Source organism: Symphalangus syndactylus, chromosome 8 (assembly GCF_028878055.3).
Source record: "Symphalangus syndactylus isolate Jambi chromosome 8, NHGRI_mSymSyn1-v2.1_pri, whole genome shotgun sequence".
Classification (NCBI taxonomy): Eukaryota; Metazoa; Chordata; class Mammalia; order Primates; family Hylobatidae; genus Symphalangus; species Symphalangus syndactylus.
The window spans coordinates 52,606,782-52,626,397 of record NC_072430.2 but is presented as its reverse complement, the minus strand read 5'-3'; the positions used below and the strand labels follow the sequence as shown (position 1 = coordinate 52,626,397).

At 41.6% G+C, this 19,616-nt stretch overlaps 1 protein-coding gene across 3 annotated transcripts in view; it reads left to right on the top strand.

Annotated features, from left to right (window-relative positions):
* PPP1R36 (protein phosphatase 1 regulatory subunit 36) overlaps nucleotides 1-19,616 on the top strand; it is a 37,520-nt gene that overhangs the window by 4,824 nt on the left and 13,080 nt on the right. For 2 of the 3 annotated variants that reach the window (XM_055289109.2, XM_063644530.1), the window contains exons 4-8: nucleotides 5,546-5,632; nucleotides 6,152-6,249; nucleotides 6,431-6,497; nucleotides 9,139-9,237; nucleotides 15,761-15,895. In XM_055289109.2, the coding sequence (XP_055145084.1) occupies nucleotides 5,546-5,632; nucleotides 6,152-6,249; nucleotides 6,431-6,497; nucleotides 9,139-9,237; nucleotides 15,761-15,895 (486 nt within the window). The remainder of the gene's footprint in view (nucleotides 1-5,545; nucleotides 5,633-6,151; nucleotides 6,250-6,430; nucleotides 6,498-9,138; nucleotides 9,238-15,760; nucleotides 15,896-19,616) is intronic. The other variant, XM_063644531.1, reaches the window with a different exon arrangement.

Below are 19,616 nucleotides of genomic sequence, written 5' to 3'. Positions count from 1 at the left end.
GCCACCGCACCTGGCTTCATCACAAATTTTAACAGATAGGTTTGAAGTCAGAGAGGACTCTTGAGCTGGAACATGCTTTTTCTGTCAGAGACAGTGCTACTGGAGACTTATGTTACTCCAGTTGGTGGTGAAGGGGCAAGGCTGAGGCCGAGGTGGCTGAGAGTAGACAGTGGTAGGGATGGAAGCTGCAGAGGTAGCAGGCGTGTTCAGTGACTGCTGTCATACCTAGCAGGGCGAGATTAGAACTGGGCAGACAAGACAGTTATGCAGCAATCCAAGAGGGAGGTGACTAGGACCCAGATGAGCTCTGGCAGGAGAATGCAGAGATAAGCAGGGGTGGGGAAAGCCAGTAAGCATGTGGAATGGGTAAAGGGCAACAAGCTTATTTTTTTAAATGCATACTATTCGAGGTGCCTGCCTGTAGGACCCCCAGGTTAAGAATCCAGTTGGCAGGAGTTTGGCCCTTAGGAGAAAGGCAAGTGCAAAATTAGAGTGGGAAGTGGAATGACTGAGGCCAGAACCCTAGGAAATACTTTAAAAAATTATGAAATATATTATTTAAAATCATACTATTTAACCGTTTTCTTGTTTGCCTAGAGAATACTCGCCAGTGGCGCTTGCAGCTACAGCGTTTACCCCGAGATAACTTTGCAACGAAATATCTCGCTTTCCTTATTATTTTCTCATCATTCTAGTATATTGACTTAGGAAACAAAAGACATTCTGTTAATAGCATTCGGTTTTTAGTGGTATTTCCATTTACAAAATATAGTAATTGTCTATCGCTGAAAATTTCAAATCCTAGAAAACGCAGCTGAAGTGGGAGAATCATCTGGGCCCTGGAGGTTGAGGCTGTAGTGACCATGATGGCACCACTGCACTCCAGCCTAAGCAACAGTGAGACCCTATCTCAAGAAAAAAAAAAAGAAAGAAAAGTGGCTAAAAGATGGAAAATTGTTTGGGGGGAGATAAGACTGGAGGCAAGGAGATCAGTTAAGAAGCAGTTGCAGAAACTCAGTTGACAGATGGCTAAAATTAGGATGGTGGCAGTGGAAAGAGAGGGAAGTAGCTTAAAAAGATATTAAAGAATTTAGTGATTAGTGAGCCATGAGGGGTGAGGGTGATGGAGGAATCAAGGAAGACACCATTTTCCGGCGTGAGCACCTGGTTTGAAGGTGGTGCGTATTTACTGAGATGGGGGAAACAGGAGGTGGGAATACACGGTAAAGGGGGAGTGTGTTTATTTTGGACAGACTGAGTTTGAGATGCTTCTAAGACAGCTGATTGACAGTGTTCAATAGACTGATGTGTCACTTTATAAGTCTGCAAAGAGATCTGAGCCTTGAATATAAATTTGTGTGTTATTGGTGCTAGCGAAGTAGTTGGAATTATTCAGAGGGAATGAGAAGAATAACCATATGGAGCTCTGAGAGGGCCCTCATTTAGGGAAGGAACATGCCTCAGAAAAGGAGCTTTAGAAGGAGACCAATAAATTGTAGCCAGAGAGAGGGGAGGAAAATGGAGTATCCTGAATCCAGACAATCTGTTTCACAAAGTAACATCTTGATCTCAGGGGCATCAAGTTTTATCCCATCAACTTAAGACCCTGAAAGTTCTGAGGTTTTAGTCCTCTTCCACCTGGGGTAGGTCAACTTTTATACCCACTAGCCAAGAGAAGTGCTAGACTTCTAGGTATTCTGAAGTTCAGATCAAGAAAAGTTGATCCCTTTCCCCTCCCCTAGCTTGAACTTACTGACCTCTCTCCTGGTCAAATGACACAGGAAATCTTACCCTCAGAGACAACCTAGCTCCCTACTCATAGGCAAGTCTTGCCTTACTTTTGCAGATTATACCCTGATGGGGATGACTATCAGAATACAACAGGATACCCATAACCTCCATGCAAGAAATGCCAGGGAAAGGGTGGCCATTATTTCTTTTTTTTTTTTTTTGAGACGGAGTCTTGCTCTCTCCCCCAGGCTGGAGTGCAGTGGCGCTATCTCGGCTCACTGCAAGCTCCGCCTCCCGGGTTCACACCATTCTCCTGCCTCAGCCTCCCGAGTAGCTGGGACTACAGGCACCTGCCACCGCGCCCGGCTAATTTTTTGTATTTTTTTAGTAGAGACGGGGTTTCACCGTGTTAGCCAGGATGGTCTCGATCTCCTGACCTTGTGATCCGCCCGCCTCGGCCTCCCAAAGTGCTGGGATTACAGGCTTGAGCCACCGCGCCCGGCCAGGCCATTATTTCTTAATAGGTAGTTAAGGAAGAGCAGTGGAGAATGGTTTGAAGGGTGACCTGGGTTCACATCCTAGCTCTGCCCCTTACTAGATGGTTATCAGTTGTCAAGTTACTTAGCCTCAATAATTCTCAGCTCCTTAATCTATAAAATGAAATAATAATGCCTCGTGAGAAGTAAATGATGGTGCTGGTATAGTTCATCAGCATGCATGCCCATTTCTTATTTGGTAAAGAGATAATACCTTTACTCACAGGCATCATCTCGGTTGGCCCATGAGGCAGACTTTTCTCTCTGACATAGTACCTGCTATCCTTTCCCTTCTTGCTTCAAGTGCCCCTATCCCAAAGCTGGGAGAGAACCAGCAGTCTGCCTGAATGTTTGCCAAGGTCATGGACTCCCCTGAGGACATAAAACCAAGGAAACCCAACTCTTTTGTCATGGCCTGAGAGAAGACTCTCTGAGAACCATCAAAGAGGTCTAACTTGTGTGGAAGCCAAGAGTAGTCCAGCCCTCTGCATTTACGTGATGGATTCTAGAGAGAAAATATGAATTTCTTTCTTGTTTACTTCAAGGCAAGGGGAATGACATGATTATATTGTAATATTAGGAAACTACATCCACCTTATACTCTGGAGATAGTAGGAGGGTACAGGCTAGCTAGCCCAGACTGTGGTTTGGGCACCAATCAGAGGTTCAATTCACAGCACAATTTTCAATTATTGGCTGGGCGCAGTGGCCCACACCTGTAATCCCAGCACTTTGGGAGGCCGAGGTGGATGGATCACTTGAGGTCAGGAGTTTGAGACCAGCCTGGCCAACATGGTGAAACCCCATCTCTACTAAAAATACAAAAATTAGCAGGATGTGGTGGCAGGCACCTGTAATCCCAGCTACTTGGGAGGCTGAGGCAGGAGAATCACTTGAACCCGGAATGAAGAGGTTGCAGTGAGCTGAGATCGTGCCACTCCAGCCTAGGTGACAGAGTGAGACTCAGTCTCAAAAAAAAAAAAAAAATTTCAGTTATTACTAGTGTTGCTTGTTGGTGATTCCAAATGCATTGTGAGCATAGGCTGCTTTCAGGGCGATGGCAGAGCACTCACTCACACAGTGGAACCTGTCTCACCGGCCAAGCTAGAGAATGACTTCAGTGAAGTGAAAGCCACTCAGACAAGTGTGAAGTAGAGAAGGTGTGTCCAGAGGTCAGAGCATAAGGACTGAAAGCTTAGCAGTAAATGCCAGACTATTGGCTAAGGGCAGGCACTATCTACCAGTTTCTAACACTGGGACATGGGTCAGCCTCTCCAAGCCCTAGTTCTCCATCAGTAAAATGACAGCATTATACTAGATGATATTTTTTACTTCCAATAACCCCCAAATTCTGTGATTTTATGATTTTATTTTTTATTTTATTTTATTACTATTTTTTTTTGAGAGGGAGTTTCACTCTTGTTGCCGAGGCTGGAGTGAAATGGCGTGATCTTGGCTCACTGCAACCTCCACCTCCCGGGTTCAAGCAATTCTCCTGCCTCAGCCTCCCAGGTAGCTGGGATTATAGGCATGGGCCACTACGCCTGGCTAGTTTTGTATTTTTAGTAGAGATGGGGTTTCTCCATGTTGATCAGGCTGGTCTCAAACTCCCGACCTCAGGTGATCCGCCTGCCTCGGCCTCCCAAAGTGTTGGGATTACAGGCGTGAGCCACCATGCCCGGCCTCACTTTTTTATTTTATTTTTAGACAGGGTCTCACTCTGTCACCCAGGCTGGCTAGAGTGCAGTGGTGTGATCTCACCTCACTGCAATCTCCATTTTCTGGGCTCAGGCAATCCTCCCATCAACATTTGGTATCTTTCCATTTCTTTTTCCCTGCACACCTCCATCCCCAGTATTTTAGCACACCCTTCCCCATGAACACCCAATTCTTGGAGACCAGTGATAAGAGCAGCACCAGAAAGAATGAAAAGCTTAGAAATCATCACTGGCCAGCTTGGTGCCAGTCATCTTAAAAAAAAAAAAAAAAAAAAAGAACAACGGTGGAAAAATTTTTAAAAATCATTCCCTTGAGGTAATATTATGTACATGCTTTTGGTAGCTAACCTACAACATGAATATTGCCAGGCAGTTGGAGAAACTCCTGGAAGAAGAAGAAAGTACCAAGCTGACTTTATTACTCTCATGGGGAGGTATTTCTTTAACAAAATTTCTTTGTGGGATTTACCAAGGAAATAATAAAGTTCTCATGATTGATATCCATATTTAGAGAATGAATAAAGTTGAGGGGAAGTGCTTCTGTTACTGCATCTGCACCTCAGTTTAACAGAGGGACACATAACTTTGGGCAGAGGGTAAACTTCTGCATTGTGTTATCAATGTGGCATTGTTATAACCCACAATGGGTTTGGCAGACACCACAGTTCTCCCAGAAAATGTACTATTTATAAGGCAGGAACCTCGTCCTGTTAGTCTTCAAAACACTTTTCTCTATTTTTCTGTTAGCATTTGCTGAGAGTCTATTCAATGGCTCTGATCAGAAACCATCTTATTTTCAATGTCATAGCAATTCCTAACACATAGTAGATGGTCAGTATAGATTTGTTTGTTGTTTAATTGGGTTCCTTTGTTAGTCAAACTCATTACGGCTTAGTAGTGCTTGTACAACATGCTAAGAAACTCTGAGTTAAGTAAAAGGTCCTGAAACCTACCTGGAGATGGCGATGGCTGAGGCCTTTAGAAGAGTCCACAGCAGTGAATACTGAGATTGCTGTTTGGGAAGCAGGATTGCCTGGTGGCTCAGCACTTGGCTCTGTGGCTAAAAACCTGGGCACCAGTCGTGACTTTGCCAGTTGCTGTTATTTTAGTCAAGTCACTTAATTTCTTTTTAAGTTTCCATTTTTCTTGTATGTAAAGATGGTGATCATATTTTGTGTTAGAGTTTCCATGAGGGTTAAATGAGGTTGTGCCTAAAAGCACTTGTCATATAACAAGTACCTCAATAAATAATCTTTTCAAACTTACCAAGAGCTTTCTGTTTCTTATGTAGTTACTACAATATTTTTCAGATATTCTGTGTGTGGTGGTATTCTGGAGATTGCTGATGGTTAGAGGCTGAATGTAAAGGCTGAAGTTTTAATTTTTTCTCTAGATAAGTGTTCCATATATAAATAGATGAATTGAACACTGCTGTGTCTCAGATTATCTTCAGCCTCTGCTGATAATATATGCTAGTCCAAAGATTATGAGCTATGATAGGATTTGACTTGTTTTCCCCTGGAAAAGGTGAAGTCCCTAATTATCTCATTTTTATTGCAGTTTTACACCTGCAGTAGAAGGCAAGGAAAAAGGAAAGAAAGGCAAAGCAGTTCACTTTGCAGAAATTGATGGTCCAGCTTCAGACAGGTAGATTAACTTCCCAATCATGCCGGAGTTGCTGATAGCATCTCTCAGTGGAATGGCTTCAGCCTTTACAAACTACGAAAATGCCATTCCTATTATTCTAGGTCGCAACGCAAATACCCATCAAAGAAAGAACATGCGCTGTTTCAGAATTATGGTGGGAATTACGATAGTCCCGATAAATGTTTCCTGTTAACTTGGCTGTTAGCACATCTTCAACTTTTTACAGTTTTTTAAAATTTGAAAATGATAGGTACACCAGAACAGATGATTTAAATGATCTATTTTGTATGGTATTGGTATTTACATTTTATATCAGGCAGTGAACATCCCTCTTGCCTTAACATAGTAAATAAAATGTTTAATAAAAAGCATTCCAAAATGATCTTACATCAAACAAAACCCATGTATGACACTCAGGCTCTTATTACTTTTTAATACATGCTTCCTGCACCTCAGGATAGATTAAATACAACTAAAATATATTAAAACACTACTAGAAACTGTTATATTCCAAAACAGGTTGACAGATAAAAGACTTGCTGCGAAAGATGATAAGTCAGCTAAAGCTTTAGAGAAACGAGGTCAACAGGGCACCATTACACTGGATGATGTTAAATGTGAGTAACTGTTTCTTTATCCATACATAAACATCCATCTGTACATGCATACATAAACATCCATCCATACATCCATACATAAACATCCACCCATCTATATATAACATCCATAAACATATCTTGTGTGACTCTCTAAGGCAGCTCTTTGTCCCTCTCTCAATTGTCCATTTTCTCTTTTCAGTTGTTGCCTTGCTTTTGCTACAAGATACTGAGATGCAGCGGATCTGTTCTTTTACAACATTTATGAGGTAGCTATTGCTTATGAGGCATTTTAGATCTTTTATCCTTTATTTTTCAGTAACCTCATCTGGTAAGTGATGACAAATCTGATTTTTAGAGGAAGAGCGTGAGGCTGGTTCTATGCAAGCCATCGTCTCAGGACCTAGTCACAAAGACTGCGACCAAAGAGTCAGGGAGAGGAAGCCAGAAGTCATGGGAACCCCAAATAAAATCCCAGGGCACGTAGTATGGAGAGCATGCTGTCAGAGTCTCACATGGACTGTGCTATTTTTATATAATAGTTGAAGGATATACCCATTTACTGGCCGGGTGCGGTGGCTCACGTCTGTAATCCCAACATTTTGGGAGGCTGAGGCAGGCGGATCACAAGGTCAGGAGTTTGAGACCAGATTGGCCAACGTGGTGAAACCCCATCTCTACTAAAAATACAAAAATTAGCTGGGCGTGCTGGTGGGCACCTGTAATCCCAGCTACTTGGGAGGCTGAGGCAGGAGAATTACTTGAACCTGGGTGGCGGAGGTTACAGTGAGCTGAGATTGCACCAATGCACTCCAGCCTGGGTGACAGAGCAAGACTCTGTCTCAGACAAAAAAAAAATACAAACATTAGCCAGGCATGATGGCAGACACCTGTAATCCCAGATACTTTGGAGGCTGAGGCAGGAGAATCTCTTGAACCTGGGAGGCAGAGGTTGCAATGAGCCAAGATCGTGCCATTGCACTTCAGCCTGGGTGACAGAACAAGACTCCGCCTCAAAAAAAAAAAAAAAAAGATATACCCATTTACTGAGATCACTTTTCTCTACTAGTTATGTTTGGCAGCCCCAGGATGTGCTAGGTGTGTGGTGTGTGACTCTGGGTAAGTTTCTTGACCTTTGTAAGCCTCAATCTCCTCAGCTACAAAATTGGGAAGTAATTGTGTAATTGTGTCCCCTTTGTATGGCTATGCGTGGCTGTGCCTCATGTGGCCCCTGCACCGCGAACACTCAGTGAGAGTTGGGTGCCCGATGCCATTTGCGCCCCTCCCCATTCCCTCTGCACACACATACAGGCTGCTTGTGGCAACTGCCTGAGACTCGGCCTGAAGGCCTCATTCCACCACAGGCACACGCTCAGTCTGCCTGCAGAGCAAGTTTGGAGCTAGGGAATCAGTGCCCTAGAAGCAGCCCTCATTCAATGCCCTGCTGGTGGAGGAGTTGATGGGTAAACTCTTGAGATGTTTTTTACACTGTCTCCCAGAGTCACCGCAGGACTGAACTCCGCTTACTTGTTAACACCCTCTTGGTTGGCTTCCTTTCCTTTCCTGTCTCATTTCCCCACTTTCCTACTGATGTTTCCTGAGATCACTCCCAACTAAACTGTTCACTTTCAAGAATTTGGTCCAGTGTCTGTTGCTGGGGGAACCCAACCTGAGCCAGGGAGTTATTAATAACTTGAAAAGAAAATCTGTAATGCTCACCCTCATCCTGCTCTTTAGGTATAGTTCAATAAAGCAATGCCAGAGAAAGAATTTCCATTTGGGGCCACAAAGAAGGCAGCAAAAGTCTTGAAAAATATTTAGAAAGAAAACAGTGACTTCTAGTTAAAAACAAATGAGAGAGCATTGTAAATCAGTGCAGCCTTTTCAGAGAGCAAGGCACATACACTCTGCGGTAGCAATTTCACTTTTGTCTATAATATTAAAAAAAAAACAACTAAATACCCACAATAGAAGACTAGTTAAATATGAGGTATAGAATATTCTATTCAGCTCTTTAAAAGAAAGAAGGAAATCTACATATAATGTCATAGAAAGAGGTCTATGCTACACAGAAAATTGACAAAAGCAAGTTGCAAAGAATTGTATATATAGTATTACCCCGCTTATTACCAAAAAACATTTTGAAGGCATATATTCATGTACATGTATATATGTTGGTGGAGGAGGATGTTACATGTGATTGTCTATGTTTTAGAAAGTTTAGAAAGGATTCATACCAAACTCTTTTTTTTCTTTTTTTGAGATGGAGTCTCGCTCTTTTGCCCAGGCTGGAGTGCAGTGGCACAATCTCAGCTCACTGCAACCTCCACCTCGTGGGTTCAGGTGATTCTCCTGCCTCAGCCTCCCAACTAGCTGGGATTACAGGGATGCACCACCACGCCCAGCTAATTTTTGTAATTTTTAGTAGAGATGGGGTTTCTCGAGGCTGGTCTCGAACTCCTGACCTCAAGTAATCCACCCGCCTTGGCCTCCCAAAGTGCTGAGCTACTGTGCCTGGCCCATACCAAACTCTTAACAGTGGTTATCACTAGGGAGTAGGATGGTGACAGAGGTAGGAGGACAGAACTTTTTACTTGATACATTTCTCTACCTTTTTTAAACAATGGAAATATATTGTATAATAACTTTTTAAAAATGAAAATTAATTAGTAAGCACAACTATAAGAATTTAGTGTTTGATCTCTCCAAAAGTTTTACTTACAAAAACCAGATTTCTTAAATTTTTAAGTATATAGTAGATATAATTTTAAGTGGTAAATTAGTTCTTTGATAGGCATGATAACATGGTTTTCTACTTATTCTTGTGTGCTCATATATTTTTATGAGAAATCTTACATTTGAAATAGGTTAGCATTGACTCTTTTTTTGTTGTTTCTAATCTTCCCATAGGAATAAGAATCTTGATAATTTCCTCATGGCATTATTGTACTACTTATCTCATTATTTGGAAAAAAACTCACTGGAAAAGAAACCCAAAAGCTATATGGTGTAAGTAAGATTTTATAGTGTGCTTTAGAGTTTTATCACTGCCAGTATTAAAAGTAACTTTTGTCTAGGATAAAGAGATGATGGAAATTTTTAAATCTTTGAGATGTACTAAGACATTTTACATGGGAAGAGTGTGTCAGTTTTTAAAGCTCACTGGATAATTTATATGTGTAGTCCAGCAACAAAATATTCCAACTGATACAGACTGGCATTGCACAATAATGAAATAATGAAAGCTGTGTATGTAATTTTAAATTTCTGGTAAACATATCTTAAAAATGTAAAAAGATACACGTGAAATTAATTTTATTTAACCCAATAATGCAAAAAATATTATCATTGCAACAGTAGTTGATATTAGCAAGTTATTAATGAGATATGTTACTTTTTTGTAGTAAGTCTGGTATCTATTTTATACCTATAATATATCTCAATTCATACTAGACACATTGTCAGTAGCCACATGTGGCTAGTGGCAACCATCTTGAATGGTGCAGATATAGTTGTTGTTTGTGTGCTTTTTATGCTTACAAAGTTCTTGCTAAAGGTCTTGTAAACATCCAATTAAAAAAATCTAAGAATTAAAAAAATTAATATATTCGGCCAAAGTGGCATTCCACATCACAGGAAAAAATCCAAGGTTTCTTAGGCTACTTATAAAGAATTTAAATGCTTTAGCTTTAGGCAGAAGTGGCACAGAGGTGTACACCAGGGCAAGAATCTGGGAACTCAGAGTACAGAGCAGAACAATGCCTCTCAGCCTTGGTGACCTTTCGCAAGCCATGGAACTTTCCACGTGCCAGACTGCCCTCCCCAGTACGTGTGGAAACAACCCAATGATTTAGCTGTTAGGAATGCTGGGTAGAGTAATTAACTTGTTGCTGCAGGATGTTTTCAAAATGCAAAACCCTGTATACAATCAAGCAGTTGGAAAAACATCTTATGGATAGAATAAATGTATCTGGATAGCAGTTTTGTAAAGAACCAAATAAATAATTTAAAAACTCCTGTTCCTGTAAAGCCATCATAATATACAACATCAGTGTTATTTTGGGACTGTATTTCACAACAGGGCAGCCAGAGCATGAAATGTTTCTATGGTAGCAAGCAAAAGGGTTTAAAGCCAGCTGTGGACTTAGAAGGTTTGAAGATTCTTACTATTTCCAAATGAAACTTATTAGACATTTTTGGCACTTTGGCTTATTACATTTTTTTATGGTATTTCCTCTTCTGAGGCTTATTGCTAATCTGGCAAAAAGATTTGTTTAATTTCTTTTTTCTTTTTTTTTTTTGAGACAGAGTCTTGTTCTGTCGCCCAGGCTGGAGTGCAGTGGCACAATCTCGGCTCACTGCAAGCTCCGCCTCCCAGGTTCACGCCATTCTCCTGCCTCAGCCTCTCCGAGTAGCTGGGACTACAGGCGCCCGCCACCACGCCCGGCTAATTTTTTTTTGTATTTTTAGTAGAGACGGGGTTTCACCGTGGTCTCGATCTCCTGACCTCGTGATCCGCCCGCCTCAGCCTCCCAAAGTGCTGGGATTACAAGCGTGAGCCACAGCGCCCAGCCTAATTTCTTTTTTCTTTTCTTTTTTTTTTGAGTTGGAGTCTGGCTCTGTCACCCAGGCTGGGGTGCAGTGGTGCAATCTCGGCTCACTGCAACCTCCACCGCCCAGGTTCAAGTGATTTTCCCACCTCAGCCTCCTGAGTAGCTGGAATTGCAGGCGCCCACAACTATGCCCAGCTAATTTTTGTATTTTTAGTAGTGATGGGGTTTCACCATGTTGGCCAGTCTCATCTCGAACTCCTGACCTCAGGTGATCTGCCTGCCCCAGCCTCCCAAAGTGCTAGGATTACAGGTGTGAGCCACCGTGCCTGGCCTACTTTCTTAATTGATAAGAACAGATTATAAGACAGGTTTTCTAGTTAAAGATGCACTAAACATACTAGAACACAGTGGTATAAGGTAGACTGTTCCTTAGAAGGAATCAGTTACTCAGATTGACAAAAACAAACCAATCGAAGCCTTAAAAGTATGGATTTTGGCTGGGCGCGGTGGCTTATGCCTGTAATCCCAACACTTTGGGAGGCCAAGGTGGGTGGATCATGAGGTCAGGAGTTCAAGACCAGCCTGACCAACATGGTGAAACCCCGTCTCTACTAAAAATACAAAAATTAGTCGGGCATGGTGGCACACGCCTGTAATCCCAGCTCCTCAGGAGGCTGAGACAAGAGAATCGCTTGAACCCGGGAGTCAGAGGTTGCAGTGAGCCGAGGTGGCACCATTGCACTCCAGCCTGGGTGACAGAGCGAGACTCCACCTTAAAAAAAAAAAGTATGGACTTTATGATGTGATTCTAAAAATAAAAATTACAACTTTTTATTTTCAGGCTTCTGTGGTCAGTTGGTTTACTTACTATAATAGAATTAAATATTGATTGCATTGAGGTATCTGCACAGAAGAAAAAAATTGATTTCAAATACCAAGATAGAGCATAGGGATAGTAATAGCATTTAATTCACAGAGTTATTATACAGAAGTATATGAGACAGTGTATCTTAACCCAGTGCATGGCACTTGGGAGGAAAGCCTACAGCCATGAGAGGAAAGCAGAAAAGGGTGAAGATGGATGGCAAAGGTACACTTAGATGATGTCAGGTGATTAAAACCCTACTTCCAGAAGAAGAAGCCTTATCCCTATTTTACAGGTGAAGAAATTAAGGCTCACAGAGGTTAAATAGTTTGTTGGGGATTATGTACCATACCTAGGAGATGACATTACAGTTCCTAGGTGGAACTGATATTAGAACCCAGGTCTGTTTAACTCCAAGGCTTGTGCCTTAACCACTGTACAACATGCCCAGCACTTCCACCAGTCAACTGCACTGTTTTCCAGAGTTTATCTGTCCATAATTAGAATTTTTAGCTTCTGAACAATTATGTATGTACTGTTTGTTTGTTTGAAACGGAGTCTTGCTCTATGAACCAACCTGGAGTGCAGTGGCACAATCTCGGCTCACTGCAACCTCTGTCTCCCAGGTTCAAGTGATTCTCCTGCCTCAGCCTCCCGAGTAGCTGACACTACAGGCATGTGCTACCTTGCCTGGCTAATTTTTTATATTTTTGGTAGGGAAAGAGTTTCACCATGTTGGCCAGGCTGACCTTGAACTCCTGACCTCAGGTGATCCGCCTCCCAAAGTGCTGGAATTATAGGCCTGAGCCACCGTGCCCAGCCTGTATGTACTTTTAAACATAATATCATATGTACTTTCAAGTTATTATAATCTTCATAATTGTAATTTTTAATGGTAGCATAGTTTTCCATCAAGCCAATGTGTGTGAATTGACTTACCTACTAAGAGGCAGTATATTATAGTGGTTAAGGGTACAGATTTTGATGCCTGGGTTGCATCTCGTGGAAGACTCACTCATAAGTTAGGTTAATAAGCATCAGGTCCTTAAACAATACCTGACTGTATTGCTGCTCCTTTTATCCTTCTTTATTAGTCTGTTCTCATGCTTCTAATAAAGACATACCCAACTGGGTAATTTATAAAGGAAAGAGGCTTAATGGACTCACAATTCCACATGGCTGGGGAGGCATCACAATCATGCTGGAAGGCAAATGAGGAGCAATGGCACATCTTACATGGTGGCAGGCAAGAAAGCATGTGCAGGGGAACACCTCTTATAAAACCATCAGATCTCATGAGACTTACTCACTATCATGAGAACAGCATGGGAAAGACCCGCCATGATGATTCAGTTACCTCCCATTGGGTCCCTCCCATGACACATATGGGAGCTACAATTTAAGATGAGATTTGGGTGGGGACACAGCCAAACCATATCACCTTCTATTTTATATATTTTGGCAGTTTCTAATTTTTCTGATATATAAATAATGATTGCATTGAATGTCCTCATGCATAAAAATTTCCTCCTAATTTTGGATGATTTTTTTAAAAGAATAAATTTTCGGCCGGGCGCGGTGGCTCACGCTTGTAATCCCAGCACTTTGGGAGGCCGAGGCGGGCGGATCACGAGGTCAGGAGATCGAGACCACGGTGAAACCCCGTCTCTACTAAAAATAGAAAAAATTAGCCGGGCGTGGTGGCGGGCGCCTGTAGTCCCAGCTACTCGGAGAGGCTGAGGCAGGAGAATGGCATGAACCCGGGAGGCGGGGCTTGCAGTGAGCCGAGATCGTGCCACTGCATCCAGCCTGGGCGACAGAGCGAGACTCCGTCTCAAAAAAAAAAAAAAATAAAATAAAATAAAAGAATAAATTTCCAGGAGAGATGATATTGGATCAAAATTTATGATAATTTCTGTGGCTCTTGAAATTATTTTCAGTTTTTTCCCCAAAGGATTATGCCAATTTTCTGTTACAAGCAATGCATAAGCACATCCGTTTCAACAAAATTTTGTCAGAATTATTGTTTGCACTTTTAAAGAATGTGCTTTAAAATGAACCACTAACTGGGTTTGTATTTAAGGCAGTTTTACAAAATTAGATGAAAACAGTATGGGGGAATGGTTTCCAGGCACAGAAATGTGGTGCAAACAGGCCACCTCTGCCTGAAGTTTTGTATATAGGTTGGCTTCTCTTGAGTATTTTTTTTCATAGCTTTTTCCTTTTTTTTCCATTTCAACACATCAGTTCTTTATGTATATGTGCATATGGGGTCTAGGGACCACTTACCTTGGAATCATTTGGGAAGATTGTTTTAAATTTCCTGGGCTAGACCCAGACTCCTGAGCTAGAATCTTGGAGAGAGGGTTGCACTGGGAATTTGCACTTTTAGCAAGTATCCCCAGTGATTCTTTCATAATTCATAGGTTTATTAAAACTTGAGAAGCATTGGCCTAAAAGCTTCAAGGCATTCCTTGGTGGTTGTAGTTTGATTTGGTTGTTTTCTACAGCAAAAGAATATTAGCTACTGGCAGCTCTGGCAGAGTAGGGTGACCAGTGAGGGTGGGGCTGCTGAAGGAAACAGGCACAGGGGTGTGGCCACTGGGGTGCGTCTGGAGGGGTGTGTTTGGGTTATATCCTCCATGCCATGAGGGGAAGGGGGTGTATTAAGGATAATACAGTTTGTCTTTGTATTAGGATAATAATAACTGTTCTTGCTGACTTCATGGAGCCAGTCCAATGGTTATATCAGAAGGGGCAGTCATTTGTCCCTGTTTAGGGTAAATATCATTTGGTGTCTAGTGACACCTCACTTTTCAATAACAGTACATTGGAATGTATCATCAGCAATATTTCCTACTGTATTGTACAGCAGAAACTTAAAATTTGGCTTCAGACATGCTGTAACCTAAGAACAGTTTGTCTTTGTAAAAGTTCATTTGCAATTCAATTGGAACTGCGGCTGGTTTCACAGGGAAGCAGTGTTATTGTAATTGATGCCAAAGTTCCCAGAGTAGTAGTCCACAGATGCCTTCTTAGCAAACACAGCTACACTCAGAACTGAGAGTTGGTCCTTGTTCACATGTTGAGCCCCCAAGCTCAGTAGTGACACAGGGAACGCAGGGGAAGCTGAGGTACGTAGCCTCCACGGTTGTTTTAGGAAAATAGCAGGAAAGTAGGCTGCTAACTGCCTCAGCAACCAGTATAGATAATTTGTTAATTGAGCTGTTCTATATAAATTAGGACTACCTGCATATAAAATTGAGGATACATAACGTAAAGTATAATCTATTAAAAAAGCGAAAATAGGCCAGGCATGGTGGTTCATGCCTGTAATCCCAGCACTTTGGGAGGCCAAGGTGGGTGGATCACTTGAGGTCGGGAGTTCAAGACCAGCCTGGCCAACATGGTGAAACCCCATCTCTACTAAAAATACAAAAATTAGCCAGGTATGGTGGCAGGCACCTGTAATCCCAGTTACTCGGGAGGCTGAGGCAGGAGAATTCCTTGAACCTGGGAGGTGGAGGTTGCAGTGAGCTGAGTTCATGCCACTGCACTCCAGCTTGGGTGATACAGTGAGACTCCGTCTCAAAAAAAAAAAAAAAAAAGCAAAAATACACCGTAAACTTGAGATGCTGATTCCAATGATTAAATATGAAGGGACTTTAAGGATTTTCCTATACCACTGCTTAAGTAAACTCATTGGTAAGTGAAGTCTGTTGACTCACTTGTATTTCTTTCAAAATAGTTTATGGCTGGGCACACTGGCTCACGCCTGCCATCGCAACACTTTGGGAGGCCAAGGGGAGGATCACTTGAGTCCAGGAGTTCAAGAACAGCCTGGACAACATAGTGAGACCCTGCCTCTACACAAAATAAAAAAAAGATTAGCCAGGCATGGTGGCATGCGCCTGTGAGGCAGGAGGATTGCTTGAGCCCTGGAGGTTGAGGCTGCAGTGAGCTGTGATCGCACCACTGCACTCCAGCCTAGGTAGCAGAGCAAGACCCTGTCTTAAAGAAAAGAAGAAAAGTTTATAATTCTGACTTTTTGCTAGTTAATATAGGCATTTATGACAATTAACCCAAATTCTCTTTTTTTTGTTCTCCCCATCAGAGGCCTTGTAGAGAAAAAAGAAATGGAATTGGTTTTAAGTGAATTAGAAGCAGCACAGAGGTACTTGGCGCAGAAGTACTGTATCCTTGTGCTGGGCTTGGCCATGCCGGATAAGCATCACATGTGCTGTGGAAAGTAAGCAGACACTTACACTTCATTAGATCATCACTCCATTGTAGACCCACATCCTTAATATGCTTCTGTTTGACTTTTGTTACCTTGAGAAAATGTTCCTTTTTATGTTGTCCAGAGTAATTGGGCTCAGGTGAGAATCTGTCCCGAACCCTTGTAATGTCTCCTTTGAGAGAGCGAAGTGCATGTGGAAGAAATCTCAGAATCTCAGCTGATATTTTTAAAACTTTCCACTGCTTGAGATTGAATGACATGGTCTCTCAGTGAAATCTTGCTCTCAACCAGGAAGGGCTCTTGTTGCCAGACTTGGCTCCCTTGGGCAGGAGGCCTGGTGGGGCCGGTAGTGCGGAGGGATTAGGTGTCTCCCTATCCTTTCACTACTTATTTTGCAGCAGTAACAATTGTGAGTAGGAGCTGCTGAGGTGTGGATTCTAAGATGGTTCTTTGTGGGAAGATCATTTTTACCTTAGGATGACTATTTTTATACCACTGTAATTAAAACTTAAAGAGGAGTCTCATCACAGGTTTGGGATCACAAGGTCGAAAGCATCAGCCCTTAACTCAGAATCTCCTTCTCTGAGTTTCACAACAGGCCCCAGATCTACACCATAGTCATAGCCAGAACGTTTTTTTCCCCCATAGGAAAATAATTATTCCCCCCATAGGAAAAGAACCTAGTAGATGATGTGTCTCTTTCTACATTCTCCACATTTTCAAAGACCAGCTTTGTCAATGAGCATACTTACACAGTTGTTGGTATATACATTTTTGTATTCTGTCTTTCCTGGGTACTTTCTCTTATTATTCTGATTATATGATTTCACTTACCACTTTGAATAGGATTCTGTTATGTAACATACATATTTGCTTAACCATTCTTTTTGTATACATTTGCATAATTTTAGTTTTTGTGTGTTACAATATTTCTGCATTGAAAATTCTTTGTTCATTTGGACTATTTCCTTATGGCTTATTTTCCACAGTATATTTACCTAGAAGGCCACAGTTTTGTAGCTCTTGATACATACTGCTAGATTGTTCTCTAAAAAGGTTAAGACATTTTGTTTTTTTTTTTTTTTTGAGACGTAGTCTTGCTCTGTCGCCCAGGCTAGAGTGCAGTGGCGCGATCTTGGCTCACTGCAAGCTCCGCCTCCTGGGTTCACGCCATTCTCCTGCCTCAGCCTCCCAAGTAGCTGGGACTACAGGTGCCCGCCACCACGCCCAGCTAATTTTTTGTATTTTTAGTAAAGACAGGGTTTCACCATGTTAGACAGGATGGTCTAGATCTCCTGACCCTGTGATCCACCCGCCTCAGCCTCCCAAAGTGCTGGGATTATAGGCGTGAGCCACCGTGCCCGGCCTAGGTTAAGACATTTTGTATTACCATCAGCAGTAAGTATATCTGGTTGCGTTGGGTTTTATTACTTTAATATTTTTGATAGTTTAAAGGTGTATAAAAAGCTTAAAGATGTTTTATTTGACTGAGTTTTTTTTTTTTTTTTTTTGACGAAGTCTCGCTCTTGTCCCCATAGGCTGGAGTGCAGTGGTGCGATCTCAGCTCACTGCAACCTCTGCCTCCCGGGTTCAAGCGAGTCTCCTGCCTCAGCCTCCCGAGTAGCTGGGATTACAGGTGCTTGCCACCACGCCCAGCTAATTTTTGTATTTTTAGTGGAGATGGGGTTTCACCATGTTGGTCAGGCTGGTCTCGAACTCCTGACCTCAGGTGATCCACCCACCTTGGCCTCCCAAAGTTTTAGGATTACAAGCATGAGCCACCGCACCTGGCCTTGACTGAGTATCTTTTATGATGGTGGAGGCTGTGGTCTTTGTAAAATAATTTGCTGCCTGCGTGTCCATTTAGTTTTAACCATCTAGTAAATGGAAACTGGGAATTTGTATAAATTTTTATTATTTTTATTTATTTTATTTTATTTTATTTTTTTTTGAGACAGGTCTTGCTTTGTGGCCCAGGGTGGAGTGCAGTGACAAGGTGTGATCTCAGCTCACTGCAACCTCTGCATCCTGGGCTCAGGTGATCCTCTCACCTCAGCCTCCCAAGTAGCTGGGACTATAGATGTGCACCACCATGCCTGGCTAATTTTTCTACTTTTAGTAGAGATGGGGTTTCTCCATGCTGCCCAGGCTGGTTTCAAACTTCTGGGCTCAAGCGATCTGCCTGCCTTGGCCTCCCAAAGTATGGCATGAGCCACCGTGCTCAGCTGAGAATTTGTATAATTTTAAAGTATGTATCCTATAGCAAGGATTGGTCATTTTCTTTTCTAGTTTGTTGCTTTCTTTTTGGTATTTATGTTTTTACATATTAGGAAAATGTTTCACATTTTTATTTATTTGAATATGTTTACCTTGTTTCTGATGCTACTCCAGAGTCATGCAAGTTCTTGCCATTCCTAGGTTAAACTATTTACCTTTCTTTCCTAGTTTTAAAAAATAAGGTTTTAAAAAAATGCTGATTTTTGATCCATTTGAGATTTGTTACAACATATAAGAAGAGTTATGAATCTAAGATATTTTGTCTTTACTAATATCCAACTTTCTAATACTTAGTGATTTTAGTTTCAACTGTAACATTTCTTATTTATTAGATGTTGAATTTTTCTAATATTTTAACCCAATTTGGGGAATTCCTATTGAGTTTTATTTATCAGTTTTTCTGTTTTAAATAAAGGACTATATAGTTTATATTTTTCTTTGATTTATTCAACTCATGTTGAGTGCCTGCTATGTGGTAGTTATGGAGCCAAGTGCTAGGGTGCAAAGAAAATACAGTCTTCAAGGAGTGTGTACAGTCTAATGGGGGAGTCATCAAGTAAGGAAAGCAAAGATTGCTGATCAGTACAATAGAGGTATCGACAGAGAATGGGCACCCATAGCAGGAGAGTGAGGGGTGTCCCTCAGGGACACTTGACTGAGGAGCATAGGTAGGAGCCAGGTAGGAAAGGGTGTGACTTAACATCTGATAACAAAAGTTTACTCCTATTACCTTCAGAAATGTTATATCTGGCCATTTTGCCTATTTGAGAGAAGTTGCTAGTTTGTCCTAAAGATAAATTCCTTAAACTAGAATTCCTGAGTCAAATAGTATGCACATTTAAATGTGATACATCATGTGTAAATTTTAAGAGTCTTATTCAAGAACACATATTTCTATGACAAAAGATAAATGGAAAAACATAATTTGAGGCTCTATGATTTGCCCCCTTTTTTGGGTTAGTCTTGGTAATTGAAAATGCTTAATTGCTTAATGAAATTCTGTGTTTATATTTTGCTGTTCTTACCCTATTTTTCCAGTTTATTTTTTTCTTCTTATTACCCAACTCTTACTGAAAGTTTTACTTTGTCCGTGTTTTAATATCTTTCATTTGAGCGTAAATTCCTACCCTCCCATATAATGAACTTTACAAATACGAGATGTGGTTGCAATTTTTTTTCTTTTTTCACTTTTTCTGGATGTTCCAATCTTTTCCGCCTACCTACAAAAAGAAAAGGCAGGACAGAGACTGTATTTGGCTAATTCAGTCTTTTTTTTTTTTTTTTTTTGAGACGGAGTCTCGCTCTTTCGCCCAGGCTGAAGTACAGTGGCACGATCTCTGCTCGCTGCAGCCTCTGCCTCCTGGGTTCAAGCAATTCTCCTGTCTCGGCCTCCCGAGTAGCTGAGATTACAGGCACACACCACCATGCCTGGCTAATTTTTGTATTTTTAGTA